We start from the raw sequence: 25,515 nt of genomic DNA, 5'->3' as shown, positions 1-25,515 counted from the left end.
GCAAAGGCCAGGCGTGAAGAGATTTCCTTTCCAAATAAGCCATCTTGTACAGTTTAAATGTTACACTGTGTATATATCACCTTCCCTCCCCACAAAGAAATTAACCTTTTAAAAAGAGTAAATATGTAAATAAAGGGGCCATTATATAATGAAAATACGCTCACAGGAAGGTTGTTGACCCATGCCAGGAGAAAGAAAACACTGGGAATGAGATTCTAGAAGTGTTTATCTAACAGTGACAGATATTGGAGTAATTTTTAAAAATATAATTAGGCATTTCCCAAATACAAGATTATATAAACAGTACAATGCATCATAATAGAAGCTGGAAGGCTGTGTATGTGACAACAGCCTGCTCAATGATAAGCTCCAATCCTCAGGACCCATGGCTCTCCAGGGACAGGAAAACCTGGGCAGCTTCCTCCTCCCACTTCAGATCTCCCCAGTTGGGGGCCTTTGGGCACTGACAGGTAAGGGGGTTCTCTATATTGAAAGGAGCTTTCAAACATCATTTCTATGATTCAAAGAGAAAGAGAGATTGTATAAAATACTCATGGTTATAGTCCAACACCCCATTTTCAACTCTTTTGTCTTGACTCTGAAGATCTTCCAACTGTCCCTAAAAATTTGATGTATTGGTTTAACTCATGGTGATATGGTTTGGATATGTGTCCTCTCCAAATCTCATACTGAAATGTGACCTCCAGTGCTGGAGGTGGGGCTTACTGGGAGATATTGGGTCATGGGCGCAGACCCCTCATGAATGGGTTGGTGCCATCCCCACGGTAATGAGTCAGTTCTTGCCCTGGTAGTTCACATGAGATCTGGTTGTTTAAGGAGCCTGGCACCTCACCCCTTCCCTCACCATGTGATGCCTGCTCTCAGTCTTCCGCTATGATTGGAAACTTCCTGAGGCCTCCCCAGAAGCTGAGCAGATGCCAACACCATGCTTTGTGTACAGCCTGCAGGACCGTGAGCCAATCTAACCTCTTTTCTTTGTAAATTACTCAGTCTCAGGTATTTCTTTATAGTAATGCAAGAATGAACTAACAAGTATGGCTTCAAAGTCTCCAGGTACACTTACAGGCATCAGACAAAAAGATGTCCTATCATTGTCTCTATTACTACCTACAGTCTCCAACACAACCTAAACAAAGCAACTTGTTTCACCCACACTCCCTCAGAGTCGTGATTGTTTTCCACTTCCATCAGATTGCCACCAAATCCTCTCTCCTGAGTTTTAAATTCATGACAGAAGCTGCTACTGATTCTGTCTACAATGGCAGAATCTCCCAAAGAAGCCGAGAGTGAGAGCCAGTCCTTCCTGCCCTGTCTTCTTTATTTCTAGAGCTGAAAAAAAAAATAACAAACCTGGAAGCCCCACTCAGCAGCAGCTTTTGCAGTCTGTGGCTTAATTTAAGGAAGTATTCCACGAAACCTCTGAAAAGAATCTAAATTTAGATTAAAGTCTTTCACCATCAATGGCAGCTTCTCAGCTAGGGAACCCACATGCAGAGCAGTGTAGTGGGAAAGGAAAAAAAAAAAAAACAACAACTTTAAAATACGGATAAATGTGTCATCATTGAGGGAAGTGAAGCTGGCATTATTTAGCCCAAAGAGATTTGGTTTTTTTTTCCCCCAACATCTTAATTCTTGATAAACGGGTGGTATACAAAAACTTTTAGGGAAAGAAACAGTGAAATAAGGAAGATGGATTTTCTTTACAAGATTTCTATTAAGAGAGCAAATAAGCTATTCTGTATAACAGGATGTCTGTAACGATAAAATCGGGCATCAAGATATTGAAATTAACACTGTCTCCAACAGAGTTCTCTAACACTGAGTCAGATGGGAGAGGAAAACCATCTACTTACCAGTTCTGTTTCCCCAACACCCTGCTCTTCCCAAATATGTCAATTTAGACCTTGAATTCTGAGATGGTAGGAGTCAAAGCAAAAAAAAAAAAAAAAAACACTAGTGTGAGTTGAGATTAATGACAATTAACAGGGAAATAATGCTATTTTCTATGCATTTTTCTAACCTTGAAGAGTAAAGCTGATCCATTTAAAAGCTAATCTTACCCAATGTTCCATTCCCAAAATAAAATTAAGATATTGTATATAATTTCTAAATTAACACTTAGCAGACCTATCCTCTCTCTCCTCCAAAACAACACCTAGTTTGCAAGCCATATCTATAGACAGATTTCAGCAGATAACTGTGTAAAAGAAAAGAGAGTGATATTTTCTCTGTTCTTTAACACTCGCATCCTCCTCTTCTCCCCGCCCCCAGTCAGCTGGGAAACACTCCCAGATCCTTCCCAAGCTTAGTTTGGAAGTAAAGCTCAGCTTTGATAAACACTCAGCCCAGGAAATGCTTTGGATCGTAGACCACTTAGAATAGTTAGCTTGTCCTTTCCCAAGAGGTCTCTTTTCAAACTCGGTTTGATAGGCGCTTTGGCGGTTTTTAAATTTTCACTAAAACCTCTTGGCGCATTGCTGAGAGATAAAATCATAGCAGTCTGGAAACTGTACACATGGTGTAGGGATGCACCACACCCAAGACAAGCTCCTCAAACTCCAGGGGAAAACCATTGTTCCAACGAGCTGCCAACAGGACTCTCTGCAGGAACCAGGGAGCGGCGAGGGGAACAGAGTCTCCACTGCGCATCACCTTCACTGCGCCATCTTGGTAGCTGCTTGATATAGTCAGCAACAAAGGATGCTGGACCCAAGGAAAAGACTACAAGAACCTGTTTTTAGCATTTTGAAATGTTAGGCCGGGCAGGTAGCTCACGCCTGTAATCCCAGCACTTTGGGAGGCTGAGGCTGGTGGATCATCTGAGGTGAAGAGTTTGAGACCAGCCTGGGCAACATGGTGAAACCCCATCTCTACTAAAAATACAAAATTATCTGGGCATGGTGGCGCATGCCTGTGATCCCAGTTACTCAGGAGGCTGAGGCAGGAGAATTGCTTGAACCCGGGAGGCAGAGGTTGCAGTAAGCTGAGATCGGGCCACTGCACTCCAGCCTGGGCAATAGAGTGAGACTCTGTCTCAAAAAAAAAAAAAAAAAAAAAAAAAAAACAAGAAGAAGAAGAAGAAAAAAAAAAGGCCGGGCGCAGTGGCCCACACCTGTAATCTCAGCACTTTGGGAGGCCAAGGCAGGTGGATCACCCGAGGTCAGGAGTTCAAGACCAGCCTGGCCAACATGATGAAACCTCATCTCTACTAAAAAATACAAAATTAGCCAGGTGTGGTGGCGGGTGCCTGTAATCCCAGCTACTTGGGAGGCTGAGGCAGAAGAATTGCTTGAACCTGGGAGGCAGATGTTGCAGTGAGCCAAGATGGCACCATTGCACTCCAGCTTGGGTGACAGAGCGAGATTCCGTCTCAAAAAAAAAAAAAAAAAGTAGTGTCCTTGACCGCACTACTAAAAGGCTCACTCCATAGCACTGACATCAACCATACCACAGGGCTTTTTTCTTTCTTTTTTTTTTTTTTTTTTTACATAATTATAATTTCACATCACTTCTCTGTGTCTTTTGGACAACCACTGGTGTTGCACTTGGGAACTGTTCAAAATATCTCGAAGATCAAATAATTGTCTATAGTAGCAAATCCTCTCAACTTGGTTCATGAGTTCAAAGGCTAATGAAGCAGAATCCCAAACGCCGCCTCAAAGTGACAGGCAGGTTCATGAAACTGAACAGAATGTGAAGCCAAGTTCTTTCACCGAGAGAAAATGGTGGCAAGGCCTGAGGACAGAGCCAAACAGAAACACAGGACAGGGCTAGCGTAAACCAAGAATTCCCAAACTTCCGGAATTCACTGAAACTTTTATTTTTTTTTTTTAGTAAAACTGCAAGAGTGACCTTTCAAAAATATACATGCAATACATAATAATAAGGCAAAGTTTGCTCTGATTTTTAGTAAATAGCCAGTAGCAGTGTAAGCCAAGTTATAAATGGCAATAAAAAAATAAATATTATGGCCAGGGCGTGGTGGCTTACCCCTGTAATTCCAGCACTTTGGGAGGCTGAGAGGATCACTAGAGACCAGGAGTTCGAGACCAGCCTGGGCAACATTGTGAGACCAGCCTGGGCAACATTGTGAGACCCTGTCTCTATAAAAAATTAAACAATTAGCCGGGCATGGTAGTGCACACCTGTAGTCCCAGCTACTCAGGAGGCCAAGGTGGGAGGATCTGCTTGAGCCCAGGAGGTTGAGGCTACAGTGAGCTATGATTGCACCGCTGCACTCTAGCCTGGGTGACAGAGAGAGACTCTGCCTCAAATATTTCAAAATAGATAGATAAATATTAGGTTGGTAAGAGGGGATGGGAATGTGGGGAGAACAAATATTATTTTCCATTTTATATGGTTACTCATCTGTATCATAATAAAGCTTGCATCACTTCCCCTCCATGCCACAGCCCTTGAACTGATCACTTTCTGAGAACGTTGGCTAAACATGAGAGCTCCTAACTGAATGATATAGTAAGAGTTTAATCTAGAGACAAAAAGGAAAAGAACTAGATTTAGAAACAATCTTTACTCCAACTTACAAAGTAAGAAGCCAAATATCTTCCCAAAGCAGTTCAACTTTAGTCCACTTGCAAAATACTCTCAGTGCAGCCTTAGGCAAGTCATCCCCTAACCTGTGCTGGGCAACAGCTGGGTGCCAGGTTACTTCACTTGTTCCTTGCAACAACCTGATGGGGTAGGTCTTGTCTGAGGCTTAAAGATAAAGCACATGATTTGGCCAAGGCTACTGGTATGTGGTGGAACTGGGTTGGCTGACTCCATTGCATCTCACCGTCTCAAAAATAGGGACAAGAATACGACCTATCTAGTGAGTTTATCAAGAGGAGGAAATAAAACTCATGAAGAGTGCTTGGCCTCATTGCTGCCTGGCAAATAGTAAAGAGCTTCAATAATTGACAAATAGCTTTATTATTATTGTCCAAAGTCACCCCACTAGCAAGCAGCAGAGCTGTACTGGAAATCCAGGTTAGCAGCAGTCTTAAACCCACACTCCAAGTGGTGGTCACCTTAGAATAGTAAGGTATAGCTTACCAGCCTCGCCCAGTTTCCATTTAAAAAGGCCAAAGGGCAGAAGGGGCACGCCAAAGTCCCAATACTGAAGCTTTAATGCTAGCACTTGGCAGAATCTCATTCTAGAATACTTTTGGAGAGACTCCAAGCTTTGGGCATGAAGGCTGCACAGCTCTAGCAAAAGTGATCCAACGGCAGGGAAGGGAAAACGGGACAGGCGCTTCTACAGGATCTGCCTCTCTACCTGAACAGTTCCCTTCTGTGCACTTTAGGTTTGACCTACTTTGCCCACAAAAAGGTTTTAAGCAGTATCTGACTGTAAATGGAAGTAGGTCCAGTATTAAAAAGGAAAAAAAAAAAGTCACTACACAAATACTAACTTACCATTGACTGGAGGAGCCACAGTTGGGATCCAATTAGTACTTCTAAGAAGGGTTTAAGAAAGCATGTTACAATAAAGCAGCAAGATACTAAAGCAAGGACATCCAGGGCAGGGCCAACTAAACTTCCCTCTGAATGCCACTGCGCTTTATCAAGACATCCGTCATCATACAAAAATTTAACTTACTTACAGACACTTCTCACCTACTTGGAGTGGTTTTTCAAGGGCCAAATAGAAACCTGACATTAACTTAGTAACAATGTACAGAATGGATAAACAGTATTTACTTCCTCTGGTCTCTACCCTGTTTATTATATCCAGTACTCCACTTGCCAGACAACCTAGAGCATAGTAGTTATTCAATAAAAATTTTCATTCATTCATTCATTCATTCATTCATTCATTCGTTCATTTGAGACAGGGTCTTACTCTATTGTCCAGGCTGGAGTTCAGAAGCGCCATCATGGCTCACTGCAGCCTCAAACTCCTGGGCTCAAGAGATCCTCCTGCCTCAGCCTCCCAAGTAGCTGGAACTACAAGCATGCACCACCATGCCTGGCTAATTTTTTGTTTTTGTTTTTTTACAAGATGGGAGGTTCTCACTATGTTGCCCCAGCTGGTCTTGAGCTCCTGGGTTCAAGCCATCCTCCCACCTTGGCCTCCCAAAGTGCTGGGATTACAGGCATGAGCCACTGTGCCCAGCCAATAAATGTTTTTGTTTTTGTTTTTGTTTTAAAGAACCTTTGTAAAGCACTTAGTCTAAACTTTGGGCCCAATAAAGGAGTGCTTGTGAAACATCCTAGAAAGACTATCATCCAGCATTTGTGTAAACACAGTAACACACTTTGTGAATGGGGCCTAATCTATTCCCTCATTAGGTGTCGCTCTGTGTCACCAGGTTCCTTCCCAAGTAGCACAACAGCAGTCATCATCACAGCTCACATTACCTATACACTTACCCGTGCACCCTGCTGGCACTTTCCATGGCTAGAAGGTGGCAAAGCCAGGACTGGAACCCAGGCCACTTGCCTCCAGCACCTGGCCCTTAGTTACCATGCTACTCCAGTCCCTGGATCCCATGCTATCCTCAGGGCATGAAAGGAAAAGTCCCTACTTTCTACCCAGCAGGCCTATAAAATTACAATTTATCATCTCATTTCCTGATCCAATCTCCCCGACAACTCACGACTTCTACAGAAGCCAAGTGTCCTCTCTTCCCTCTACCTGTCTGGCACCTCTTCTGTCAGTCTGACCTGCAAAGCAGCCAGACTCATGTCCACTCTGTCTTCGCTTATGCTATTACCACGTGGTCTCTCAGCCCACGCAGATCTTTCTAGAGCCAGTTCACATTTGGCCTCCCCAGCAACTAGACTCAGGGGCGCTTTGTATTGTTACTTAACTGTTTCTAGCGAATGTACCATTTCCCTGTGGCTGTTAAGTTTCTGGTAGAGACAGTCTTTTTCAATACTCCTCTCTGTTGACTGTAGTATTCAATGAGAACAGCAAGCATGTATGGCGTTGGTATTTATCTTCCTTTAGAATGACGAGAAAATTAATATCAAATTCTAATGCAAAAATTATAAGCCTTAATATTAAAGAATCAAGCCTCATTTCAAATAATAAAGTACTTATTTCTTCTTTATACTTTTCAATAAGCATATATTCCTTTTTTTTTTTTTAATTATGGGCTGGGCTGGGTGCAGTGGCTCACGCCTGTAATCCCAGCACTTTGGGAGGCCGAGGCAGGCGGATCACGAGGTCAGGTGTTCGAGACCAGCCTGGCCAACATGGTGAAACCCTGTCTCTATTAAAAATGTAAAGATCAGCCGGGCGTGGTGGCATGTGCCTGTAGTCCCAGCTACTCGGAGGTTGAGGCAGGAGAATTGCTTGAACCCAGGAGATGGAGGTTGCAGTGAGCTGAGATTGCGCCACTGCACTCCAGCCTGGGCGACAGAGCGAGACGCCATCTCAGAAAAATAAATTTAAAAAAATTAAAAAGTTTAATTAGAAATTATGTATACAGATATTTGCTTGGCAACACATTGGGATAAGATGCATTGATCTGATATTTGTATATTTAAAGTTATTATTCTTTAATTAGATGCTTTTTTGTTCTTAAGCATTTGATCATCTGAACTGGGTTCACTCAAAGTGTTATGAATTTCACAGCTATTAAAAAGAAATCAGCTATATCAAGAGGAGCTGTGTGATGTAGAAACAAATTAACATAACAGAAGTTTATTTCTTGCTCAACTACGTGTTCAGCATAGGTTGAGTCTGAGCAGGGGCCAGGCGGGAAGGGCCAGCTTCGGCTTCACATAATCACTCGGGGATCTAGGCTGATAGAGGCTCCACCACATGACACACAGCTTCTGTGGCAGAGCTGGAGGTTCCTAGTGCTTCAGCCCCGAAGTGGGACAACTCACTTCTCACAGTTTGCTAGCCAGAAGTAGTTACATGGTCCCACCTAACTGCAAGGTCACACGGAAACGTTGACGAGCACAGGGATAGTCATTGCATAGTGAATGTTCCTGCCATGCAGGCAGATCAGGAGGTAAGGAAACAGAGAAATCCCTGATCCGTATGTGCAAAAAGCAAGTACACAACAATGCACACACAATGCTCCCATCTGTGTTAAAAGAAAAAGAGGGAGGGAGTGAGAAAAGGAAGAGGCATTTTAAAAAAATCTCTGGAAGAACACAAGAATACCATGGTAAGAAAAGCTCGGCCCGGCCTGGTGGCTCATGCCTGTAATCCTAGCACTTTGGAAGGCCGAGATGGGAGGATCACTTGAGGCCAGGAGTTCAAAACCAGCCTGGTCAACATAGCAAGACCCCATCTCTAAAAAAAATTTAAAATAAAATTTAAAAAAAGAACGGCTCTTTCTCTGGAGACAAGCTGGTTAACAAGGGACAGAGGGGAAAGGAGGCATATTTTTCACAATCACCCTTTTATACCATATGTATGTATTATCTACTTAGAAATACTAACTAAAATAATGTTTAGGCTTTGAGACATGCACTTCAAATTAACAAGTTGGGTTTTTTTCCCGAATAAAGTCCAATTTATTCTAGTATGAGAAACACCAAATCCTTGACTCATACTGCTTGAAATGAAACACCGGGAGTAACTATGACAAAATCATATCCTTTTGTCAAGTCTTGCTGAGAGATCGTGGACTGGCTTGCGTCTATTCTAAATATAAATAACGCTACTGCATAGGCGATACGAAGTGTACTTAAATTGATAAACTGTCTCCTTTTGAGAATAATTTTACTTTTATTTCAATTCAGGTTCCATTTTCTAAACCAAAACTCCTTTTCTAAAATAAAAAGGTACTTTTTGTACTGTTCAGCTGAACCCTATGCAAAATACAGTAAATAAACCCTCTGGGGTTTCCAAAAAAAAATAATATTGCTGTTTCAGAATGCATTAAGATATGGAATGTACCAGGGTACAGTCTTTTACAAAATTATACTCAACACCCTCAAATAATACTTAAATACTTCACATGCCAGATGTGCCAGGAGATAGCCTCTGGGGCTTATGACAAGATGACCGAATGGCTCATCTGTTCTTCTCATGTGGTTGTCTTAAAAGCAGAATCCTGCTGACATTTGGCTGATGAGGTTAAGCCATGAATGACGCAGTCAGTAAACAGGTCAAGTCCCCAAAATGGCTTCCGTAATTCATTTCAATATTAATATCAAAAAGCAAGCCTTTACAAAAAAGACAGGCTTATAATAAATATCCCATTCATAACATTCTAAATACCAGGCTCCTAAGGGAAATGGCATTCTCACAAGGCTATATGCTATCCTTGCGGGTTTTACTTCTAAATTTATGCTAAGCGTATTACATAGCAACTTTTTACTCTACAAGTCGGTCCTTAAATAGCCTGTGACTATCATTCAAGCTCTATAATACCCTGTCCACATTTAAATTTTAGTGGAAAATCAACTACCACGCATTGCTTTCAAATATCAATATTGTACTTTCTAAACTGAATGTGCTGGGTGTATCAAAGGTGTTTACCTAAGCAGGCTTTCTGCCAATAGTTCGTGCTACTCTAAGAGGTTACCGGCACTACCATTTAACCTGCCTTTACCTCCCAAACAGGTTTATTCAAGCAATAGTAACGATTTCCAAAAACATGTCTCATATTTTTTCTAAATCGCTGAAGAAAAGTAAATAACCGAAGTTGCCAAGCCAATCTTGGGTGTTATATAATCCATTATTTAAGCCTACAGAATAAATGAGTGATTATTAAATTTCCAGTGTTGCAACACATGAGGCCAAATTCAATGTTAAGTTTAGAACAAAAACAAAAATGAAAAGAAACTTTAGATCATACTCTATTATGTTTAAACCAAGACAGATGGTGTATATTTATGAGTATGCAAACAATTCCCAGGACTTCCAAGTCAGAGGCAGCCCTAAAACCGTATATCATTGATTTCAAGACACATTTTTTCATATGTTTTGAAATCTTCAAATGAATCACATTTTGCAATATAATTACCTGTGTTTCTTTTTACGTAGTACATAAAACAATGGTATGACTTGCAAGCGGTCATCTTAGATTCATTGAAATAAGACCATGTTACTATTAGCTAACACATATTGAACACATTATGTACCAGACAGTGCATGTGGATTATTTCATTTACTACCCACAACAACACTGAAGTGATTCCAGTTATTTCCCCATTTTTACGTTATGTTATTATTTTAAGACGGTCTCACCCTGTCACCCAGGCTAGAGTGCAGTGGCAAAATCACAGCTCATTGTAGCCTCAACCTCTTGAGCTCAAACAATTCTCCCACCTCAGCCTCCCAAGTAGCTGGGACTACAAGTGTGCACCACTATGCCCAGCTAATTTTTTTCTATTTTTGTGTAGATAGGGTCTTGCTGTGTTGCCCCAGCTGGTCTCAAACTCCTGGGCTCAAGTGATCCTTCCACCTCAACCTCCCCAAATATTGGGATTACGGGTGTGAGCCACTGTACCCAGCCTTCCCCCATTTTTATAGCTAAGGAAACTAAGAAATGATGTCATTTGTGTAAAGGCACAGGCTGGCTCCAGCCCAGCCCTTCATCATTCCACCTTGCTGATTCCACAGACGGAAGAGCTTGGCGGTCTGTGGGATTCAACCATTCCTGGAACACAGGTTCGAACTTCAGCAAAGCATCTTACAAAAACTTTTCTTCTTTTTAAGAATATAGAAGTGAAAATACAGAGCCCCAGATATCAAGAACAGACATTAATTCAAAGAATTTATTATAGGGTAGGGCTGATAATCAACTATCCTATAAAAATAATATTATTGCATAAAAACTAAATTATTTTTCTTTCTACACATCCTGAATTCAATTTACAGATAATCAGCATGTATTTCTCTCTCTTAAAACTGCTCTGTTATCTCTAGAGAAATAATTTAAGAATGTATTCCTATAATCTGTACCTGAATTTTGTTTAAAAATACTCCCAAATAGGCTGGGCGTAGTGGCTCACACCTGTAATCCCAGCACTTTGGGAGGCTGAGGGGGGCCAATCAGCTGAGGTCAAGAGTTCAAGGCCAGCCTGGCCAACATGGTGAAACCTATCTCTACTAAAAATACAAAAAATTAGCCAGGCACAGTGGCACATGCCTGTAGTTCCAGCTACTCGGGAGGCTGAGGCAGGAGAATCACTTGAACCCAGGAGGCAGAGATTGCAGTGAGCTAAGATCACACCACTGCACTCCAGCCTGGGTGACAAGAGTGAAACTCCGTCTCCAAAAAAGAAAAACAAAAAGTCCCAAATAACATTATACAACAATCCAGGAACATTCTGCAATACAAATTGACATCAAAATTTATGGGGCTAAGTTCACATATAAAGGTACCACTCCTAACCCTTGGTCAAAAATTCTTGGCACTTTTACCAAATCTTTTGCTTCATACTACCACAAAGAAGGTATACTTCTTTTTCAGAAGTGTATTAAATGGTAGCTGGACCTTCCTTTTACTCAGCATAATGAAGCTAACATTATAAATTTTAAAAGAAAACAATCGGTATCATCTAGTTATTTATTGATTGCCCACCTGGCATCCATATTCCTGTTCCCCCAAATAACCCAAGTCTGTATTGTGGGTGGGACTAACCCCCTGATTAGATTCAAAGATGGAACCTAATTGTCCAGTGAGCACATCCCATCATCCCAGCCACAGCGGTTGGTTCAGCAATGAACACTTGACCCAAATTAGGCCAATGAGACAAGAGGATTCAACTCCAGGCCTTCTACCCCAGGACTGAGCTGTTGAAGAAGCAGACTTTTAACTTTTCTGCTGGATTTAAAGCTGCAAGCAAACAGCCATGGAGCTGTTGGCAGCCACCTTTTGAGCACAAGGGGAAGAGATGGTCATGAATAGTGCTGAGGTCACAACACTGAGATATAGAGAGAAACCAGGTCCTTGCTTTGCCATTGGAATGACTTGGGCTTTTCAGTGAATTCACTAAAATTCTCTCTATTGAGCTAATTTAACCTAGGTTTTCTGCTACTTACATCTGAAGGTATCCTGCTTTTAAACAACAACAACATTAGGAAGTGCGATATTGTAAATAAAAGACAGAATTAAAAATGTGGAAATTAGCTGAAGAAAGGAGGCAGGGTGAAAAATCAATGAATACCCTCCTCACCCGGCCCGAGAATTTAACTATCTTTATTATCAGGGAAAGAAACAATCAGACTGTGGTCTGATGCAACCACCAAGACTACAAGGAACACTAAGGGACTTGGTAGGAAAGAATCAAGGAAATGGGTAGGTGGGTGGTTCTTGCCTGTAATCCTAGTACTTTGGGAGACCAAGATGGGAGGATCGCTTGAAGCCAGGAGTTCTGGACAAGCCTGGGCAATATAGTGAGACCCTGTCTCTACAAAAAGTTTAAAAATTAGCTGGGCATGGTGGCTTATGCTGAGGTGGGGATGACTTGAGCCCAGGAGTTTGAGGCTGCAGTGGGCTATGACTGTGCCATTGTACTCCAGCCTGGGCGACAGAACAAGATCCTGTCTCAAAGAAAATGCAGTGAAGAGGGAGGAAAATAGGCCCTTTCTGCTACAAAATGCAATCTAGGGGAACCAAGAGATAGGATGAAGAAAGAAAGGGAGGGAAGACTTAGCAGGAGATAAGGCTGTGGGGTAGGGTGAGCAAAAGAAGGCTTCCCCAGGTCTCTCCCAAGCACTCAGGTCCAGTATTCACGGCCTGAAAATGGGAAACGTTATTCAAGATGCAACCGCAAAGCTTGGGCAAGGGGCAAATGAATGATGTCTCTCCAGCCCAACCAGTTATCCCCGACAGCCCTGAGGGAGAGGCTAAGGAAAAGACCAGGAAACCAAAAGCTACAAAGCTGGGCCAAATTCCAGAATTAAAATTTCGGGCTTTGGTTCAAGCCCCTGGAATGGCCCAGAAGCCCAAGATAGAGTAGACTTGCCTTTTAGGGTATCACATAGTCAAAGAAACCCCAAGCCTGGCTGACAACAACCTGTAATTGCTTGATCTCTAATCCCTGCTCATATCAACAAGAAGTGGCTATGAACGCAATGCTGCCTCCAGGAGAGGTGTCCTACAACGCCTAACTCAGAGGCGACCAGGAGATCCAATAAACAATGAGGGCATTAATTCTCTCATTCACCAGGTATTTGTGAGCACCAGCAGGTGCCAAGCAGTGTTGAAGGGGATACAGAAGTAAACAGAGAGCAAGGACCCTAGCTTCACGGAACTTGACTACCAAGAGCAGAGGCAGAAAATAAAAATTGATTGGACATTGGTAGATGGATGATGGGAGAATAAGCAAACAAAAATACCATGAAGTGGTGAGTGCTATGAAGACAGCAGAATAGGCTGCCTGATCGTGAGTGAGGGAGGGACTATGAAGGGATGGTCAGGGAGGGTATCCCTGAGGTGATGATATTTATTTAGGCTGAAGGCCTGAATGACAGGAAGAAGCCATTGAGAAGTCAAGAGGAAGAGTATTATAACATCACACAGACACACGGACACACACATACACACAGAGAAATAATTCATGCACAAGCCCTTAAGCAGGATTAAACTCGCCACGTTTGAGGACTGGGGTGGAGAATAAGGCAGAACCTGGCACAGAGGCTGCCAGAGAGGAATATGGCAGGATCACAGAGGGAGTTTGATTTTATTCTGAGTAGGGAGCTGCTGGAGGGCTTTAAGGAAGGAAATGACATGATCTGATTTATGCTCTTAAAAGATTTGGGGATGACAGTTTAGTGGTTGCCAGGGTCCCAGGGACTGGGGATGGGTGGATGCGGCTAGAAAGGGATAGCTCCAAGGAGGCTGGGGTGGTGGTGCAGCTGGTCATCTTGATTGCAATGGTGGTGATATGCATTTGTACATGGGATCAAACTGCATAGACTGCTACACACGCACACACCCCACACCCACACGCAGTGCATGCGGAGCTAGTGAAATCTGACTAAGCTCTGGATTGCACCAATGTAAACAGTTAGTTTCCCGGGTCTTTTTGCTTGCGTTATTTTGCCCTTACTTTTTCCCTATCGTTAGAACCCATGAACAAGTTCCTGGTTTTGACATTATGCCACAATTATACAAAACACTAAAACTGGGGGAGGCTGAGTGAAGGGTACACAGGACCTCCCGGTACATTTCTCTCCCATCTCCTGTGAATCTATCATTACTTCAAAATTAAAAAAGAAAAAAAAAAGATCTCTAAGGCTGCCATTTAAGGTATAGATTAGAGAAAAAAGGAAGTAGAACCACAATATGTGACACCAATCCACACTCAAGGGTTAAAATGAAAAAGAAAACACGCAGATTGGCAAAGGAGCACCTGGAACTCTCATACACCACTGGTGGAAAATGTAAATTGGTACAACCACTTTGGAAAAGCATTTGGCAAGTTTCATTACAGTTGAACATATGCCTATTCCACAGTCCAGTGACTCTACTCCTGAGTATACACCCAACAGAAGTGTATGCAAATACTCACCAAAAGACATATACCTGAAAATTCCAAACAGCACTAGTCTTAAAAGCCAAAACTAGAAAGGACTCTGCCCATCAACAGATAAAGGGATAAATTATGGTATATGCCCATAATGGGATATTGAACAGCAAAGAGAATGACTGATGTACAACCACACATAACAATACGGATAAATCTCACAAAAATAACATTGAACAAAAGAAACCAGTTGCATGCAGTAAGATTCCATTAATACAAAGTTCAAAAACAGGCTGTTACAAGTCAGGACTGTGGTTATCTTTGCGGGGGGGTGCGGTTGAGGGAGGTAGAAAGTGAGAATGAGCTATTTTCAGGATTGTAGGGACATTCCAAGCACCAGCAATATTCTATTTCTTGATCTAGATCAGGAAAAGTGCTTCTCCACCCACTTTTTTTTTTTTTTTTTGAGACAGGGTCTTGCTCTGTAAGGCTTAACGTGCCTTATTTCCAGAGTTTTTTGGTTTTGTTTCGGTTTTTTTTTTGCAAATTCTACTCCTGAGCAATTTGTTTATTTTTCTCTTTTCCCCAATCCTTAGAATCTGTGAACAATTTCCTGGTTTTGATATTATACCAGAGTTTTACAAGGGACTAAAACTTCTACCCATGTTTACAGGTATTTCCTCACCAGGCTCAAGTGAGGAACCATGCGAGAACCCTTTGGAAACTATGAAACACTGTACAGATGTGAGGTATTAGTATCACTGACAAGTATGAACAGGCAGCAAGCAGGTCTCACCTCTATAATTTGTAGGTAATATATGTAGAAATAAAATTGAGTAAACTTTGGATTTTTTTTACCCCAAAGACCTAAGAGAGGAAAAAAGCCAATATATCACATTGAAGTTACCGTGTTTTCTACTGCTACAGAGCCAGATGCCAATATTGCTTTTTAAAGCACTTCTAAAATTAAAAACAATCCCTTAAAAAAGTTCATGGCAAACACATTGACTATAAATACTTGGAAAAATATAAATTATTATTACTGGCTTATGCAAATGAGCATTTTACTCCTATTTTAAAGATGAGATTATTTTATAAAAATAGGTCAGAGAACCCCAAATGACATTCTAAATAAATTATGTAAACCACTATTATTCAGAACCAAGACCTCAGTTTTTTAAAGAACTCACTATATAAACAAGATCTAGAGTCCAAATTTCTTAATCTGAAAGTAATCATTTTGCCTTATTTTAATATGACAGAACAAGCTTTTTGGGGGGTCAGGCAACTCGCTATTACATAATAAACATACTCTCTGGGAAAATAAGTCTGTTCAGAGCTATAAGACAAGTAGCCAAGAATTTTATTCTGTAGAACCCAGGAATCTTCCTAGTGAGGAAGTCCTTATAAATATGAGTATGTACTTTGAAATGCTATAATATTTTAGCCTTTTAAAATACATTCGGCACAATCATTTTGATTTTTCAGAATGTCTACATTTCAAAACAATTACTATTGGCAGTTAGTGTACTTACTAGTTGCTCTAAGAAATTCTTATCTATTTAAGAGCTTTTTAATCTTTTTAATTGTTGAAAAGCAATATATGCTCAAGGGGGTGAGAAAAGGGAGGAGATTAAATATTACAAAAGGCATATAATGAAAAGTCACCCTCTCTTCTCTCTTTTCTCTCCTCCCTCCCTCTCTCCTCTCTCTTTCCTCTGAAGAGGAGAACAGGAGAATCTCTTCAAAGGAAATCAACAGTCAAAATCTTTCAGTCGTATTCTATACAGACCTATCTATAGATTTCCCCCTTTATTTTTATTTCTTGTTTTATTATTCAAATAGTACACACACTAGCCTCTGTTTTGAATCATGCTTTTTCCCCCCACTCAATAATATATCTTGGAGAATGTTCCATATCAGAATATAAAACACTATCTTATTATGTTACAGCTACACATCATTGGGGATATACGATAATTTACTTAACTAGTCCCTGCTGATACACATTCACATTGATTTCAGTCTTTTGTAATTTCAAACAATGCTGCAATGATTTTGCACACCAGACTTTACATAAATGTGTGAAAACACCCATAAGAAAAAAGTCCTACATGCAGAATTGCTAGATCAAAGAGCATAAACATTTATGATCTGATAGACAGTGCCAAACTGCTCTTGGTACCTACTCTATCAATTTATATTCTTAACCACTAGAGTAAAAGACCTGTTTTTCCACACCCTTGTCTCATCACAGAAGATTTTCAATCTCTTTGATCTGCCACTCTTCTAGATGAAAAATTGTTTCATTCTTACTTTTAATTTGTAGTTTGTTTAGTATGAATAGGGCTGATTATCAATTAAAAATAAATTTTTAGAGAAAGAAAATGGGCATAAGAGAGAACAGGGCACAGTGGCATATACTTGCAGTCCCAGCTACTCAGGAAGCTGATGATCGCTTGAGCCCAGGAGTTCCAGGCTGCAGTGAGCTATGATCACGCCAGTGTACTCTAGCCTAGCCTGGGCGACAGAGCAAGACCCCGTCTCTAAAGAAGAAAAGGAAAGAAGAAGAGAGAAAATAGGGTTGTCTTTTCACATGTTTCAAATCCATTTCCATTTTCTTTTCTGTGAATTGTCCATATTCTTTGCCTATTAGGTACTGGCCTTTTCCTAATTGATTTTGAAGGCTCTTTATATATTAGGAAAACCAGACTTTCATTTTCGTATCCATTACAGATTGTTTTTCCTAGTTTGTCTTTGCATGTTGATTTTATCCTATTTTTTGCCATGGAGAAATTTTCCATCCAGCTAAAGTTTTTTATTGTTTATAAGTGTTTTTCAGCTGATCTTTTGGACTTTTAAAGATATAACGTCTGTAAATAACAGCAATTTTGTTTCCTGCTTTCTGGTGTCTTTCTCTAGTTATTAATAATAACTATTTTGACAGTGTACATCCCTGCATTGTTCCTGATTTTAATGGGAATGTTTCCACAATTTCATCATTTAAAGATGATGCTGGCTAGGTGCAGTGGCTCATGCCTGTAATCCACGTACTTTGGGAGGCTGAGGCAGGTGGATTGCTTGAGCTCAGGAATTCAAGACCAGCCGGGCAACAGGGCGAAACCCCATCTCTACCAAATCTACAATGATTAGCCAGCCGTGGTGGCACATGCCTGTGGTCTCAGCGACTCGGGAGGCTGAGGTGGGAGGATCACTGGAGCCCAAGAAGTCAAGGCTGCAGTGAGCTGTTACGGTGCCACTGCACCCCAGTCTGGGTAACAGAGTGAGACCCCATCTCCAAACAAAACAAAAAATAAACATGATGCTGTCCGATGGCACATTACCTGGCCTCGGAAAAACATAAAATAAAATAAAAATAAAGATAATGCTGGTTTTGGCTTCTAACACTATTTCTCTAAGGAATTTCTGAATACATAATTTATCAATTCATTGTATTATTTTTCCATGTTTATTAACCGGTTCTATAGATTTTCTTCAATGTCAAAGTACGTTATTAGCTTTATTATTTACCTGGCTATTTAGGAATAAGACATAACAGGAATCTATGACTGTATTAATACTGTGCTACTCTATAAATAATTCATAACTACTCATTAAAATATTTAATTCATCTCTAGCAGGTCCTTTTGTGCTCTAAAAAGACAGATCTCTGGCATTAAAGATAGGAAAACTGAATCATGAAAAGATCATAATCCTATGCACCCCCTCCCCTTTCTTCATTGTGGTACTTGTGTGAATTAGAAATCAAATTCAGACCTTCTGATCCCCAGTCCAGTGTTGGAACCACAGGAAAGCATCATGCCCTTTAGAGAACTCAGCGGATGCCCAACATACAAAGAACGCAGGCTGCCATCTACAATCTGCAGCTTCGTGACATGCTCCTCCAGACTCCTGAAAGCAAGCTGCAAGTTGGGCTCCCGAGCTTAAAACATCTGAAATGCATCACCCAGCAGCCAGGAGGATAGGTTCCTGCTCAGTGATAAACGATGTTGCCGACATTCCTCAGCCAATTAGAATTCCTTTCAGCTGCAGTGGAGGTGAACACAGCTGGAATTACAGAGTGGGGCGCGTCACCAGACGCGCTGATTATACATTATTTAAGCCTTGTTTTAAAACAATATGAGGGTGTTTTTCCCCCATTAGTCCAGAAATGTGGAAACAACATTCCACTTGGTTTAAATATCTAAATGGATTAAATTGCATCTGGAGACAAAACAGTAATAGTGACATTTTCAAAAGAAGATATGCCCAAGCCCCACAGCTATGTGCTTTTGTTTTTTAAACATAGCTCCATGGCTTTCCTTTAACTAGAAAGGCCTTAGGGACTTTAGTCAGTCAGAATGAGTTCCCTGGACAAGAAGCTAATTTAAGTTGGAGGCTTTCACTTACAAAATCACTTACAAAATAACAAACCAGTAATTTAAAACTTGTTCAGTGACAAAAAAAAAAAATTGTATATTCCTTGTTTAAAAAAAAATTAGCCTCTAAAATAGTTTTGAAATTATAAAAAATTGATCCAAATAAGCATCCTAAAAGTTAGCTGTCTTACCCAGCAAATCAGAGCATGGCGAAGATATCAAGTTATTTGAGGCTTTTTTGAACCACTGAATAAAACGCACAATTCAGCTATTTTAACTGTTAACCAGTGCCCACGATGTTGTACAAAACAGCCAGTCTAGTTAACTGGATCACTGAGGTGATATTGAAACACTATTTGTCATTTTGTCTTTTTTTCTTTCTTAATCCATGAGGAAATATTTCATAAATAACACAGCCTCCAAAACCTTTCTTTCACCCAATTTTCCACACTAGAACCTGACATTGTGACTGAACCGAGAAAATGAAAACGTGTGGAAGAGAAAGAAAAACCCAACATTCAGAAACGACTTTTGTAACTGCAAGACTAGAGGTTTTAAACTCTGACAGATGGACTTGAAGTAAAAAATCCTAGTTTCATAAATCACAACTACTGTAAAAATGGAGATAGAAATAAAGCATATGAAAGATTTCATGTCTAAAGTCAGTTGGGTGGGCCAAGAAGATTAAAAGGAAAAAAAAATGGATTTGAAAAAAGAAAGTTGTTCTAAAAGGCAACACAAATGTGATCAAATCACAAAATCAATGACAAAAACCTCTATTTGGCAGAATGTGATTCTTCTTAAAGTATAATTGCAATTCAAGTTTTGCAACAGCATTTGTTCTAACCCATCCTACACTTTCCAATAATTCATCTCAAAGAACTGCCTTAACTGTATCTTCCTAAACTTGAGGCAGACCCTAAGGAAAATGTAAATGCAAAGGGAGCTAAAAACTGACCACTTATTCCATCTTATCACAGCAACTGTGTTATATGGTTTTTGAAACAAAAGTTTTGCCTGCCTCACATAAGTGAGGTTCTTAGCTGGTACAAATTGACAAAGTCAACAGTCTTAACAATTTTCTTAATCTTTCTTGAGAGACTTAACTATTTTGAATCAATTGAGACACCTGTAATTGATCAACCAACGTCATCAACAGCTATTACTACAACTATTTCACTCAAAGTTGCCCCATCTGAATGCCAAAACACAAGTCACCCTTACATCCCATGAGCTACAATTTTAAAAACAACCTCATATTTCCACATGCTATCAAGGAAAGTCTCTTTGTTCCTCTCTGTTTGGAATTAGAGTTTTTCTTACTTCACAATATGCAGTCATGCTCCAAAAGATATAAAAACACCAGGACATCTGAGAGTATTTCAATGCATAAAAGCACAAAAAAGTTTAGGCACTTGGTATTTCAACTAATTGGTTGACATTACAATAAAATTTAATTTTCTTGAAGAGCACTGTAGAACCCTGAATTCCATTCTTTTACCCAAAGTGGCCTAAACAATGTGTCTGGGATTCATCTGTGTACCAGATAAGAACAAAGTTTTTGCAAATCCTGCTTGATTTTTCAATCAAAATGTTTCTAAAGTGTTTGATTTGCCAGTGAACTCCAATGACTACAAGATAATGCTCTTTAACAAAAGATCACTTGATTCTGGATATATTATGCCCCTAAACCTACTGAAACCATTTAAAAACTATTTTCCTACTAAAATACCACAAAAACATTCGTTAAAATGTTATTATTTTAAATATAAAGGCTCAAACATTCTTCTACTGTTTAGACCAGGTTGCCAAAGCAGTTCAACATATTACCCAACAGTTTTCAAAAAGAATCCCACATGAAGAAATAAAGTCATAAATGTAATCAATACACAAAATTAATGCTTGGCATAAATCAAACACATGTGCTGTTACACTCCAACACAATTTTCTGAATATCAGGATTAAGAATACCAGTAAGCCCAAGTGCGCAACAGTAATTTGAAATAAGTAGGTAGCTAAATTGATATATCCTGTGAGAAGGAGGATCAAAGAGTATTATAATGGAGCTGAAATCTCATTTGAGCTGAGACCCAAAAAGGTTAAATAACTTGTTCCGTAACATGTAGTTAATGAGAAATCTGTCTAGAATCTAGGTCTCCTAACTGTAAATCTAATGCCCTATTATTCACCCCCAAACAGAATCGTGGACCCCAAAGTTCTAAATGTAGTATCTTCAGTATCCCTTTTTTTTTTTTTTTTTTTTTTTTCTTGAGACAGAGTCTCGCTCTGTTGCCCAGGCTGAAGTGCAGTGGCACAATCTCGGTTCACTGCAAGCTCCACCTCCCAGGTTCAAGCCATTCTCCTGCCTCAGCCTACCCAGTAGCTGGGACTACAGGCGCCCGCCACCACACCCAGCTAATTTTTTGTATTTCTACTAGAGACGAGGTTTCACTGTGTTAGTCAGGATGGTCTCAATCTCCTGACCTCGTGATCTGCCCCACCTCAGCCTCCCAAAGTGCTGAGATTACAGGCGTGAGCCACCGCGCCCAGCTAATTTTTTGTATTTCTAGTAGAGACGGGGTTTCACCGTGTTAGCCAGGATGGTCTCAACCTCCTGACCTCGTGATCTGCCTCAGCCTCCCAAAGTGCTGGGATTCAGGCGTGAGCCACGGCGCCAGGCCATCTTCACTATCTTTGCACTGAATTTCGCTCTGTGTGTATTCATTGACTGGTTAAAATATCCCTCATTTTTAACAGTCCTTTTTTTTTTTTTCCAAATAACAAACATGGAAATAAACTCTGAAACCTGTAACAAAAGTATTCAACTTTTGAAAGATTGCTACTCAACATCCCAGAAGTGAGAATTCAAACTTCCCTTAACCAGAAAGATGAGGCTAAAACCTATTCCACCGTCAACAAACTTCTAGTTCAAACCTTTCGAGGTAAACTAAGGTTCCACGTACTGGCATTGCATGTGTACCATTACCGCTAAACCGCAATCCTATTGTAAGGATGATCACACTCACAAATCCTCTCAAACCATTCATAACATCTACTGAAAGGGAAAGGGAAAGGGAAAAGGTGTTTCAGAAACAACACTCATCACCTGATCCTTCCCTATCAAATGTCATCCAAAAATTCCTTAAAGCATTCTTGCTTCGATAATCTAAATTCCTGAATCCAAAAATAATTTGGGAGGAGGACAAACCAAGTCCTCCCTTTCAAGGCTCAGGCTTGGCAACTAGGATTGATTAATATACATACACCAGACATAAAGATTTCAATTAAAACCTATTCCTTCTAAAACATTCATCATATTTCTAACACAAAATCAGTTGCTTTCGCTTTTAACAAGATAACTGAAACCAATCTGATGTCAATTACAGACTGAGCTGTAAATCAGAACCAAGTTAAAAGCTTTACAAGTATTACAATCTCAAAAATGTTACTTTTATCTTACCACATAAATAAAAATGTATCTACATTGTATCTACAAAGTGAGAAGTGTTTCCTATCAGCCCTGGCATAAAGAAATGTATTTCCCCAGAAGCAAAGATCTACCTCTTACATTACAAAACCAGGGTCTGGGTTTGGGTCCAAATCATTATTTGATATCTTTATACAAAAAAACAAAACCTTCTCTTAAGACAAAAGTTGGGCCACGCAACAACTATGGGCTCTCAAAGTAAATTTTAGTTTAAAAAAATTACCTATTGTTTGCATGGATTTTACCGATGACTTTATGGCTGCGCATCTGCCACAAAGTGTTCAAAACGCTCATTCTCTCTTTGAAAGGACCTGACCAAACCAGGACTTTGGAGTTCTCACCCGACTGAGCCACTGAACAGAAAAATCCAGGGGAAAATCCCTGACGGGGATTAGAATGAACTTTTTAGTTTCCTTCCAGAGCTGGAAATATTCGAGTTTGGAAAGTCCCGGAGCAGAGCCGCATTTGCAACACGGCCATCCTGCTTTAGGGATGAATTGAAACTGGGAAGAGAGTAGTACCAATGAGAGTGAGAAAGGGAAGACGAGGATGCAGCCTGGTCCAGAACCTCTGGAGCCCGGGGGTAGACAGGTTGGCATCACATCCGCGCCACCAAGTCGCAGGCCCGCGGCAGAGCGTTGCGCTCACCCTTGAAGGTGGCACTACAGAGCCACCCAGGAAACACGGACTTTTCATTGAAGACAAAATGAATCAAGGAGCCTGCGTGTGGGCAGCTTCCAAAGCCTCCAGTGAGTGTGGGAGTAGGGATCAGAGCCTCACGGCGCTCTGGGTTGCTGAGTGTGGGGGTGATGGTGAAACAAAATGCAGAAAAGGTAAAAATTGAAGAAGCAGAGTTAAAAGTAGCTAGCGGTCTGGCCTAAGAGACAGGAAGTGGCCCAGACTGAGACTGAAGAGGGCTGGACCAGGGGGAAGTGAGGAGAGCAGGACTGGGAGCAGCTACAAGATAGGATTGAGGAATTTCAGGCTGAAGGAAAGAAAGGGTGGAGGCCCCGCCAGACAGCAGCGAGGGGGCGGGGCTAGGCAGGAATGAGGGCGGGGCTTGAAAGTGAGGGGCGGGGCTAGGGGAAGAAGGGAGGAGGACGGTGTCGGGGGTGAGGGAGAAACGAAAGAGGATGGGGGAGTGATAAGAGGGTGGGTGGGGGCAGGAGGGGAGAAGCAAGGAGGCAAGTGGAAGGGGAGGTAGCAAAATAGGCTGGAAGTGGTGGGAAAGACCAGGAGGATGAGGGGAGGGAGCAGATGGGAGGGGAAACAGGAAAGCAAGAGAGATGATGGGAAAGTGGTGAGAAGTGAGGGATGGGACCAGGGGAACAGAGGCAAGGCCAGGAGGGAAAAGCGAGGGGGCAGGTGGGCGGAGAGGATGGGAAGCGAGGAGAAGGAGGGAGGGGGTAAAAACGGCGGAGGAGAAAAAAAGGAGAGAAGCAAGGGGGCGGGACCAGGAAGAAGTGAGGGCCGATGCTAGGAAAGAAGTGAGGAGGCGGGACCAGGAAGAAGTGAGGGCCCGGGCTAGGAAAGAAGTGAGGGGGCGGGACCAGAGAGAAGCGAGGGAGCTGGACGCAAGGAGAAGCGAGGGGGCGGGGACAGAAAGTTAGGAGGCGGGAGCAGCGAGGAGCGAGGGGGTGGGGCCAGAGAGATGGGCGGGGTCAGGTGCGGGGAGGAAAGGTGGGGAAGAGAAAGGACCACCAGGGATGGAGGTGAAAGGCAAGGGGGCGGGGCCTGGGGGGAGAAGCGAGGGGTCAGGTGCTAGGGAGAGGAAGGGAAGCGAGAGGCAAGGGGCCGAGCCGGGGAGAGGTGAGGGGAAAGGGCCTGGAAGGAGATGCAAGGGGCGGGGCCAGGGAAGGATATGCAAGGGGCGTGGTCATGAATGGAAATGAGAGGGGCGGGGCCTGGACGGAGATGCGAGGGGGCAGGTGCGGGGGAACGGGAGGGAACGCGAGACCGAGGGGGCGCGAGCGGCCAGGGGGCGGGGCCGGGCAACGGCGAGGGGGCGGGGCCGGGAGGGAGAAGCGAGGGGCGCACGCCGAAGGGGGTGACGAGGTCCTGGGACAACGGCCGGCGTGGGGGAGGGCCGCTTCCAAGGGCGCCCTGCGGGGAATTCCGGGGCGGGCGAGGGGGCGCCGGGGCGCGGGTGGGCCTCCCGCCGGCCGTACCTGTCAGACGGATCTTGATGCTGGAGCCGTTCCTGCGTGTCCCGGGGTTCGACATCTCCCGCCAACGATCGGGCAGCCGCGGATCCAGCGCCGCCGCCCCCCGGCCCGGCCCGGCCCGGCCCCGCCGCCGCCGCCTCAAGGTTACGGCTCCGGGCTGGGCGCCGGGGTCCGAGCCGGGACACAAACTCCGCGGCCCAGGCGTCCGGGCGGCAGGCGGATGGTCGAACCGGGAGATCGGCGCTTGCTGCGGCGCTGTGACCCTCGCTGCTTCCAGCCGAGCCCAGTCCCGAGCCGCCGCCGCCGCCTCCGCCGCCTCCGCCGCCTCCACCACCTCAGAGCCGGACGCCCGCCGCCCTCGCCGCTTCCGCCGCTGCCGCCGCCTCCCCGAGCCGCGCGCGCGCCCGCCGCCGTGCCGGCCCGGCCCTGCGCGCCCCCGCGCCTGCGTGCGTGCGTGCGCGCCCCCGACACGTACGCCGGGGCGGGGCGGGGCGGGGTGCGCTGCTACGTCGCCCGCCCGCCTGCCTCGGGCGCGCGGGGCCCGGATCTCGCGGGTTGGGGTCTTCCCGCTTGCTGTGGTCGGTGGGTGGGAGGGTCTGGCCCCGAGCCCGGGAAGGGAGAGCAGAGCTGGCCCCGGGGCCCAGCGCGCGGTCGCCCTCTGTCTTGACCCCTGTCTGTGCGAGGCTCTGCGCTCCTGAGTGACTGAAGAGTGGTTTGCATGAAACCATGGGCTGTGTCCACACCAAGCTCCTTGCACACAGGCGTGCAATACCAGTTTTTTTCAGTTAAGAGCTTTCGATCGTGCAAGTTCAAGGGAGGGACTTCTCAAAGAGACAAAGCCCTTAGGTGTGTTCTGTGCAACGGGTGTGCTCCACTGACCCATAACAAAGTTGCCAGAATCGCAGAAGTGCCATATACCGACAAGGAAAACGAGATGAGAGGGAGGGATGAAGTTGAGAGGCGGATGTTTGTTATTATCCATTCTGCATACAATTTTACCAAACAAGAAAGTGGCATTGTGGTTTGTGTTCCCATGTCTTCTGCTAAATTTCCCCTTCTCCCGGAGTTGCAG

At 43.0% G+C, this 25,515-nt stretch overlaps 1 protein-coding gene across 6 annotated transcripts in view; it reads right to left on the bottom strand.

Moving 5' to 3' along the window:
- Positions 1–24,830, bottom strand: part of SMURF1 (SMAD specific E3 ubiquitin protein ligase 1) — a 116,208-nt gene extending 91,378 nt beyond the window's left edge. For 3 of the 6 annotated variants that reach the window (XM_031012673.3, XM_031012675.3, XM_031012676.3), the window contains exon 1: positions 24,447–24,830. In XM_031012673.3, the coding sequence (XP_030868533.1) occupies positions 24,447–24,501 (55 nt within the window). In that variant the 5' untranslated portion in view covers positions 24,502–24,830. Of the gene's footprint in view, positions 1–1,874; positions 1,933–2,558; positions 2,693–16,836; positions 16,959–24,446 lie in introns of those variants that run through there. The other 3 variants (XM_055393167.2, XM_055393169.2, XM_031012674.3) reach the window with 3 other exon arrangements.
- Between the last annotated feature and the right edge of the window lie 685 nt (positions 24,831–25,515).

Source organism: Gorilla gorilla, chromosome 6 (assembly GCF_029281585.2).
Source record: "Gorilla gorilla gorilla isolate KB3781 chromosome 6, NHGRI_mGorGor1-v2.1_pri, whole genome shotgun sequence".
NCBI lineage: Eukaryota > Metazoa > Chordata > Mammalia > Primates > Hominidae > Gorilla > Gorilla gorilla.
This window is presented reverse-complemented; position numbering and strand designations above follow the sequence as displayed.